This window comes from Bidens hawaiensis, unplaced genomic scaffold (genome assembly GCF_021521415.1).
Source record: "Bidens hawaiensis isolate Kalapana, Puna unplaced genomic scaffold, B.hawaiensis_p1.1 tig00002866_1, whole genome shotgun sequence".
Classification (NCBI taxonomy): domain Eukaryota; kingdom Viridiplantae; phylum Streptophyta; class Magnoliopsida; order Asterales; family Asteraceae; genus Bidens; species Bidens hawaiensis.
Window position 1 is genome coordinate 58,708 of NW_027491154.1, and position 10,122 is coordinate 68,829.

General features: G+C 36.0%; 2 protein-coding genes across 2 annotated transcripts; one reads left to right on the forward strand and one right to left on the reverse strand.

The window, feature by feature from the left end:
* Positions 1 to 2,871: 2,871 nt before the first annotated feature.
* LOC143621444 (short-chain dehydrogenase reductase ATA1-like) lies at positions 2,872 to 4,199 on the forward strand. Its single transcript, XM_077092865.1, has 3 exons — positions 2,872 to 3,036; positions 3,160 to 3,419; positions 3,619 to 4,199. The coding sequence occupies exons 1-3, from the start codon at positions 2,984 to 2,986 to the stop codon at positions 4,182 to 4,184; spliced, it is 879 nt and encodes a 292-aa protein (XP_076948980.1). The 5' UTR covers positions 2,872 to 2,983; the 3' UTR covers positions 4,185 to 4,199.
* A 67-nt stretch (positions 4,200 to 4,266) lies between these two features.
* On the reverse strand, positions 4,267 to 9,639 carry LOC143621442 (putative protein phosphatase 2C 61; the record flags this gene model as incomplete). The annotated part of the gene is made up of 5 exons (XM_077092864.1): positions 4,267 to 4,603; positions 8,435 to 8,658; positions 8,775 to 8,889; positions 8,988 to 9,284; positions 9,487 to 9,639. Coding segments are annotated over 5 exons (1,002 nt in total), but the record flags the coding sequence as incomplete, so codon positions are not given.
* Between the last annotated feature and the right edge of the window lie 483 nt (positions 9,640 to 10,122).

The window sequence follows — 10,122 nt, forward strand, 5'->3', positions numbered from 1 at the left end:
TTTGGTGATAATAGTAAACATATAGGCTATTGCCTCTTTTCAGTTGCCAATTTAGGCTAGCCCACTTAATAGAGACACTTGCTTCTTAGACCATGTGTAGTCGTAAAGCTCCACATCAAGGGGTTATGCGCCACGTGGCGCCCAGTCAGAGTTATGGTTTTGTACAAAAACAGGTTGTAGTCATAACTATCCACATCCAGGGGTTATGCGCCACGTGGCGCCCAGTCACTTTTACACTTTTTGTTTATTTTTAAATTTTTAATAAGAATAATCAAATAACAATAATATTTTATTAAATAAATATTACAAGAAAAAATAAAAAAAACTATTCGTCGTTGTCGTCGTCGTCTTCGCCATCTTTAAATACTCGTCGTTGATGTCGGTCGTGTTTCCGTAGGCGAGCACGCGCACGGCTGACGTAACCTTCTGAATAGCCGTGAATCCTAGCGTCCCTCGAGCGTCAGGCTTTTGCTTAAAGTAATCAAACTCACGCTCCAAATCATTGGTGATGCGCATAAATAAATTTTTAGACATCCGAAAACGACGCCTAAAGGTCTTCGGGTTCTTGTATCTCGGCGTGTCGCAGAAGTAATCCGCCATCAACCGGTTGTTGGCTTCGGCACGATCTCGTTCGATATATGTTCTTGTTGAAACGGGGGGTGGAGAGCTAATCGCACCCGTAACGGAACTCATATACTGTGTCGCGAGCATAATCGCACTCGTAACCGCCCGTTCCTCCTCCACGTCCTCGGCTTGTTGGTCGGGCCTGAAAAACTGTTTATATATAGATGGAGGATCCATATATATTGAATTTGGTGTAAAGGAATTTTTATAGAGTTGAAAGAGAATTTTTATAAATTTAATGAGGTTTGATTGGGGATGAAATGGTTTAATATATAAGAAATAAAATTTTTTTTTAATTTTCCAACGGTCATTTTTGCAACGGTCACCTTGGATTTTGTGCCATTCTCAGCGTTGTATATACAACGCTTGCAAATTTAACTTCAACATAACGCAGTGGGGGGGGGGGGGGCGGTGTACCCCCCGCGTTTTCGTCCTTCACGCTACACATAACGCACCCATTACGGGTGGTCTTAGACCATGAGTAGTCATAACTCTCCACCTCCAGGCATTATGCGCCATGTGGCGCCCAGTCAGAGTTATGACTTTTTTACAAAAATGGAGTGTAGTCATAAAGCCCATTTCTCGCGTTATCCAACGGCATTTAACGGATATCTTTTTTGATTTTTTAGCCCATTTCTTGCGTTATGTAGAAAACGCCTAAAAAAATACCCCAAAACGCCGGGGGGGGGGGTGTGCCCCCCGCGTTATAAGGCAAAACGCCTCCAAAACTTTGCCACTGCGGGTGGTCTTAGAGGGGAGGTCCCAGGTGACTAGGTGAGGTTCAAACCGCTCATATATGAAATCAATTAGTATAAATCAAATCGACCACTTGATCCCTAAATTGGACACTATGTGTGTTCTAAACATACATATTTATATATTTTCTTTTGGTTGCAAAATATTGGACAACCCATGTCTAACATCTTTACATCATTAAAATTATGGTTTATCTCCATGTTTGGCACATATGTTTCTGTAAAATCACTGCCATTTGCCTCACCAATCTGTTGTTGAAGTCATTTATATGACAGTCTTCTTAATAAATAAGTTCATTTTGTTCTGTTTTTTCTACTAAGATTTGTTCTAGAGACTAAATAAATTCAAATTCTTGATTTTATTTTTAGTGATCAAATTGACAGTTTGACACCTCTTGCGAGAACCAAGTGTCACGAAACTCTTTTGACAGGTCAAAAGGTGTTTGTTTGCTATATAATCAGTTTTTCAGGTTGGTCTAGAGGTGATTTTTCCTCGAAGTTACTTTCTGCGAATAATTTGAAACTGCTAATAAGTAGACAAGTGTTTTTTTGGTTGTATGCTGAGTGAACATGCATGATTATAATCAAGAAGTTGACGAGGGGTGGATAACCTTAGTGTTAGACTCATATGTACTTGGATGATGATTAGTGAGAATGGAAAAGAATAGTAGAAACGGTACAGATTAAAACATACATAACTTTCACTCTTATCTAATAATTTGAATTAGAAGATTTTTCTTGAAATTCATTTATTAAACAAAGCGCGGGTTGCCATCAACTAACAGTTTATTAGTTGCTACATGTGATTTCTTAACTCTGGTATTTAATTTCAAAGTTTTCACTCTATAACATATTGGTAGAGTTTTCCTTGAAGAGTAGTTATTTCTCTTTTATCTTTTTTTTCCCGCTTCCGGATTACAATGCCCTCCCGGGTCATGTGTTGTTTAAAAGATTTCTTTTTATGTCACTGAATATGTAAATAAAAACTATAATAAAAGAGTAATACTATAATCTATCGGGGAAGGTTCATGTACATTTTGATCTTAACATGAGTACGTAATTTATTTAAAAATGCGAACGTAAGAAACAATACCAACTACAATACCAATCTACATAAACAATGATTTATAATAACAAAGAAAAGAACCTAAAAACTACAACAAAAGAATCAAAATCAAGAATAAAATAATAACAGCATATACCAACAAATACTTATAACAGCAAAAGAAAACATCTAATAATAACAACAAAATATAAATAAACAAATACTTATAACGTCTCATAATCAAAAATTAGCAAATACGAACAAAAAAGAGCAGCAAACACCTATAAAAATAAACCTAATCATAACAACAAATTGGTTCTCACCATTTTCATGTTAAGAATAAAATGTATTTGATCCTGTTTCATAATCTATCATGATGCATGTTTAATGAATGAAAAGAAAGATTAACAATATGATAGGTGGAAAATGGTTGAAGAGAATGGTAATTGCATGCACATAAACATAAACATTCATAATTCATACAAAGAGAACCTATCTCCATCCTTACTCATTTATATAAATGTAATACCTCCCATGATCTTCTATAACCCTCAAAGCAATGGAACAAAATGGCCATAATAATGGTGATGCCCACATCATTACAACAAAAAGGTTGGATTAATTTACTACCTTTACCATGATATATATTTTATATTTCTTCCCAAAAACATTTTAGATAATCAAAGACTTTTTTTATACAACTATGTGATAAAACAAAATTTTCATATTTACAAGGTTAATGAACAAAGTTGCGGTGGTAACGGGCGGTGCAAGAGGGATCGGCGGTGCCACTGCGAAGTTAATGGCCGAGAACGGGGCACATGTTGTTATTGCAGATATTCTGGATGACTTGGGAACAAGTCTTGCAAATTCAATTAACGGTCGATTTATACATTGTGATGTCTCGATAGAATCAGATGTCGAAGCTGCTGTTCAACTTGCTATTACTTGGAAAGGCAAACTCGATATCATGTACAATAATGCAGGAATTGGAGGTAAACATTTAAGTATTTTCTAGTGTTAGATGCAAGTGACAAAATGGTTGTATGCTTGTTTAACATTCAATAAATAGTTACCTAACATGCAAATGTAGTCAGTAAAATCTCACTCATAGCAGGCTATTGGTAGGGTCCCGGTTATTCAATAAATAGTTAAATACCACCCAAATGATCTCCAAAATTTTCTTGTGCATAGTTGAAGGAGGAAGCATCACAACTCTTGATATGAAAAAGATTCAAAAAGTTATTGGAGTGAACATGAATGGAGTTTTACACGGGACAAAACACGCTGCACGCGCTATGATCTCACGCGGCAAAGGTGGTGCAATCATAAACTCGTCAAGCACAGCCGCCATCATGGGCGGCCTTGGATCACACACGTATACATTAACCAAAGAGGCCATTCTAGGATTAACAAGAAGCTCTTCATGCGAGTTAGGCACATATGGGATCCGTGTAAATTGTGTGTTACCTCACGCTGTCCTATCACGTATGCTAGTCGAATCGTATCGTGGTTTTGTAAAGGATATAACAGCCGAAGAAGTGCAACAGAAAATGGGCGAGAATGCGAGTTTGTTAAAAGGGAGATGTGGATTGGTTGAAGATGTTGCATATGCTGTTGTATATTTGGCTAGCGATGAAGCAGGGTTCATAACGGGGCATAATCTTGTTATTGACGGGGGATATACTTCTTCGTCTGTTGGTATGACTTTCATTTATCGCGAAAAAAAAAGAAAGAATCAGATAAACCTAGCTAGTTAATCATATAACTATAACATTAGTGCAAATAATCACTTTGGTGTTGTCTGTATTTTTTCAATGTTTTATTTCACTTTTCATTAATATAATCACATTGAAACTTTTATATCATATCAAAAACCTATTCTTTTCACATCATACATGAAAGAAATAAATAACATAGATGTAGGTACTTGCTTGTCACGAGTGTGTCAAAGAAGTTTTGTGCGTTACAAGTCTGACTGTTTAGTTGCACTGTACAAGTCTTGCTTGTTTTTGTGAAAGAATAAACAGACGACCGAGCAGTCATCCCTCTTTGATGATGGGAACTTCTGTTTCCAAGCCGCGGTTGCAGCTACAACGACTTCTTTTGCTGCTGATTCTTCACTCTCAGCTCCCCACACTATTGATGCTACTGTATTGTTGCTAAGCACATCCCACACCTGAAATTTGTAGAATTAGTAACCATGAGAGGGCGGTTTGACCCGATTGCTAGTCAAATGGGGCAAGTTGCTTTAATCTAATCCAGGTGGCCAAACATTTATGAGGTCATGGGTTCAACTCTCATTAGTGACATGAGTGTATTAAAGAGGTGTATTAATATGGGCTGCTGTAAAGATTTAAATTATTGGTGAAAATGTTTTTCTAATTATATTTTATGCTTTAACTTTTAGATTATATGTAAAGACGTTAACAAAAAAATATTTTTCCCATCACTCCAACTTGACACGATATATTTTATTCACAAACTTGTTGTAACACGTAGTAAAAAGTGACATGTTTTGACCCGTTATCTAACAACCAGTTCATCTTGACACCTTTTGATTGGTTTGGCTCGTTAACGTTTTTTGACTTGTTTTTTTAATATTGCATAAATAACATATAACTGAAAGGATTAAAATTAGTTGTTGAAATAATGACCAACTTTTTTAATAAAGCAAGTGGGGAGGTTTAGGTTATGACAATTAAGATTCATTTGGTTTTTTAGTTTTTTAACATGTCACTCTTCCACAATAAAATATAATCTGAAATCTGAATAGATCTACTATCATAAATGGTAAAAAGTTGTAGCATGATGAGATCATAAGTGTAACGATTCCGACGAAACCCGGTATACCCTAACCGGTAGATAATAATTACGTCATATTTAATGTCGGGTACATGAGTTACCAGAGTAATTATACGAGAATACATGGTTCACTGTATTGATTGTACGTGAATATATAATTCATCGTATTGAATACGCGATCAATCGATCGATAGTTATTGAAACCCGAACGAATCGAGGGTTCAATTATAGACGATATATATGATATTTAGTGATGTTACGAAGCATTAATGCTTCGGGATAAGTAAAGTACGTCACAGAAAAAGAATTTCGATTTAATGGTACGTCGGTACATTAAACGAAACCTTTAATACCAAACCGAGCAAGAGATGATCGATCAAGCCGAAAAAGATGCGCAATAATTAATGATATGACGTTTTAAGTTAATAAATGTCATGGTTTAGGTTTTTAAAGTTTTTAAATCGGTTTTATATAAATTTCATTTTTTTAGGCCAAAAACGACCGTTTTAGCCTCGTTTTAAGCCGAATTAAACTTTTAACCGAAAAACGAACTGAACCAGATTATCCAAAACATTATCCAGATCTCCGATATCCGAATATGTGGTTAAAAATGGAGAGGTGGGTCCCACCCCACCCCTCCCTTGACCTTAAGTCCACATTCCCATTCTTATTTTCTTTTTTCTCATCAAATCTCTCAACATCCTTCAATCCTTTCCACTTTAACATCCAAAAATCCGGAAATTGAGCAAGAAAACCGAGGTAAAAATCGTGTTATATACGTGTTCATCTTCGTTTCTTGAGTTAGTTTGCAAGAAAATGAGGTTTCAAAGATGAAAACCGATTCTTGCATGATCAAGTGATGTATACGGGTTATACAAGGGATCTTGGTCCAAGAAAGGAGTTAAACGAACCAAGAACGAATTTTTACGGTTTAAATCTTTGTTTTTGAATCATAACCGAAACTATAGTGTAAGAGGCTTGATCGTGAGTGTAACTTGCTTGGTATTGTGGTATGTTGGATGTAGGTTCTGTATTTAGTGGTAGATAAGGCGGAAAGACGAGTTTGTAGCTTGTAGTGGCGGAAAACGAAAGGTATATTCGGTTATGTTCGGTTTTGGGAAATTTGGACAGATTGTTGATGTTTTAGAGTTAGGTCATGAAATTTTACAGAGGTGTTAAACACATGAAAATATGAGTTCTGTGAATTTTTGGTAAATTTTGGATAAAGGATGAATATTTGGTGAATTTAATGCTCGGTTTTGGCCAAAAATGGTGAAAAATAGTTAAATATGATGAAAAATTCTGGAAAATTGCAGATAAACTTTTTATATCATGTATAAGTCACACACAAAATTTGAGGCCCGTTGGAGAAGTATAAGTAGGCTTTTCAGTTAAACGAGTTCTAGGGTTTTCTAGCTCGGTTTTAGTAAAAGGGGCATGTAAAAGAAGATTTTAGTTCTGGAAAAATTACAGGGGACTATGTGGATGGCAGGGGACATCAAGGAGAAATTTGGGATTTTTCTAAGATCGTTTGGTATTTACGACATATTTAGTGTTTAAATGGTGTTTAAAAATAGATAAATAAATTTTAAATATAAAAATTAATTCTGGAAATATTTTTATAAAATTCCCCACTGTCAAAAAGTCATTTGTGCAAAATTTAAAGATCCGAGAATAAACGGATAATTATTTATGCAAAAACGAACTTTTAAAGCTTAAAACGAGTAAACCGGTAAAGCTCGCTTAAACGAGCTGACTGGTGTATATAAACCCTAAAAATGAACTATTTTCATATTACTGAGTTAGACAAGTAAAAATGAATCATCCGAAATTAATTCGGATGATTTGGGTAATTTTAACCTATTTTAACAGTTTCCGGTACGCTAAAGACGAAAACGGGTCCCGCGGCCAAACGGGGCGTCTAAACCGAGCTCAAATTTCACAACCTTAATTAAATTATCAGTCAACCACTAATTTCGGGTCGTGTGTGACCAAACTCATTTTTTGAAACGTAAAAACGGATAACCGTGCTAGACACGCAAAACGAGAAAAACGACTAATAGTAGTTGTGACCATGGAACTCTAAACGACATCACAATCTGAGTCCGGAGAAGTGTTTCTGGGTTAACATTGCCCCCAGAACGGGTACAGTGCTGGGTTAACAGTGTCCCCAGATGTACCAGTTAACTTGGTTAAAGTTATATTAATAATGAGTGTATAGTAACGATCGTAGGGATCATATTACAGATTGGACGTGTTAACTGATAATGATTGTTGTTACCTGCTTGCATGTGCTAATGTGAGTTTCACAAGCCCCTTTTTCTGAACTGTTTTCGAATATTTTCTCAGGGCGGAAGCATGTTTTTACTGAAATGTTTAAGTACATACTGAACGCATGGATTTGCGTGGATTTATATATATTTTATTGTACGGGAATCGTACGGAAATGTACTAAGATGGTAATTGTCTGAGTTGCTAACATTCTAAGGCCCCGGAACACGAGTGATTAACTGAAAGCCGGTAGAGTGTGGATAGTACTATTGGTTTGACAAACCCAACTGGTCCGGCATGGATTTGCTGATGTTTCCCAGCCAGTTGCACATGTCTATTTTGTTGTTATTTATTTTGCTATGTAATGTTAGACATAGCGGTTTGGGGCAGTTCCGTGGGCGGGGGATATGCCACGGGCCCGTGGGCGGGGGATATGCCACGGGGGTTGTGTGTGATAGTCAGAGGTTTCACTTGTGGGCTCAGCATAATTACATCGTAATTCTGGGTTAACATTGCCCCCGGAATGAGTACAGTACTGGGTTAACAGTGTCTCCAGATAATATTATATTTTGATATGGATTTATCATGGTTTACTCAAATTGTGAAACTCACCAACTATTCGTAGTTGACCCATTTTCTCACATACTTTTCAGGTACAATTAAGATGAAGTGATTGCTTACGTGCTAAGTGCTTGATGTGTGTAAGATTTGCGTGCAGGATGTTAGGATACATTATAACAAATAGAATTGTGTATCGTATTGTATGATGTGTGCATCACCTAGACGGTAATGAAATACAAGATAATGTAATTTGAAGTATATTAATGTATTCAGTTTTCTTTATAAACAATGTGGTTGATATCAGACGAGTCTGTCGCACCCCGTTTACGTTTCCGCTGCGGTTGCGGGGTGTTACAATAAGTACTTGACTTACCCCGTCACTAGCAAGAACGATGAATTGATCGTTTGGGGTCAACCGATGATATGATACATCAGGAATTGCTATGATCCCATGGCTTTTAAGTACAAAATCCCCAAAAGCCCGCGACATAGCAAGGCCCGGTGAGTCATGATGTGGCAACCACACTCGGTCTATATGTGGTTCGTCTTTTAATGACATCACCCTACCATTTAACCTTCTAATTCGATCCCCCTCCGCTGCACAAAATTTTATCATTCGTTAGCTTATATAACAACACAACACAACACAACATAACACAATGGTCCAGGACAAAATTTTACATCTAGTATTATGTTAATTTATCCATACTTACCAGGTACACTTGGTTTGAGATCAGTGGTCAATTGCACCGGACTAATTCCATTTTCCGCCATTGTTCCAAGCACTGCTCTTGAATCACCAAGATTAGCAATAACCAGATCATCACCCTATAGAACAAAAAATTATATAATCTCGTCATATCGCGTGCTAACTTTTACGATAGAAGCTAATGATCCATCAAAAGACATAGATTGCGTTATGGTACCTGTTTAATGACAATAACTGCCGTTGTACCACTACAAGAGCAATCTATATGTTCCAAAAGCTTAACCTCCTTGTCCATGACTTTGAAAGCACTATGACATGCTTCTTTCCAACTATGGAAATCTTTGGATTCAAACTCATCTGGTTCATTTACTGGTTTACCCTTTGCCATGGTGGCATTTCTTTGGTTGATGATTAATGATGGCAACTTGTTTCTCACAAATTTACTCACTATCTGACCATTCCTTCCATGACCATCAAAAACACCGGCAAATACTCCGTTGTCCATTCCGTAATCCTTCATCAAATCAAAATATAAACATGTCATCAGTAATACTGAAAAGATATTGACGGTGTATTGGAAGTATAAAGTAAAATAGACACTACTACAACAACAGGTATTTGTTACGGCCAAATCCTTAGCATATATTCGTGTGTCATGAATTTGCTACCGAGTTGTTCCATATAGCTAATTATCATTTATGAGATGAGAAAGAAACCTGATAAAGAATGGCAGCATCTTGGTTGAGTCCTTTAGATCCTTGATGAGTGTGGATTGAACCGATCTTTTGATCGGTAACTATGTCTTGGTAATAAATAACATTTTCATGACCATAGTCTATCTCATGAATCTCAGGAGATGCTTTGGATATGCAGACCCATTTCAAATGTTAATTATTAACAATCCTTCATAATATTCTCTCTTTATAGAAAACCAAATGGTATGTCGTCATGGCACGGTCAACCTGTCATTATTATCTTCAAGTTTTTAATGGTTGATAAGGGATCCAAGCTTGAGACTTTTAAATTTCTTGGTTTAAAAAATTAAAAATTTGGGATTTATTAATGAAGTTAATTATATGATAATGAGAAATTGATTATCAAACGCAACTTTAATTTCAAACACAGCAACTTGATGTCAAAACATCAACTATGCAACTTTTAATATTAAAATAATGATTAGAATATTCATCTTGATCTCATCTTCCAAAAGTCAAATACAAATATAAAATTAAGTTATTCAATCTACATTTTTATGTTGTATTCTAATCATTTACATGAAAGATTAACAAGCCTTAATTTGACCTATCAAATGTATAAGAAACTCTTAATGAATTATCAAAGAACTCGATCAT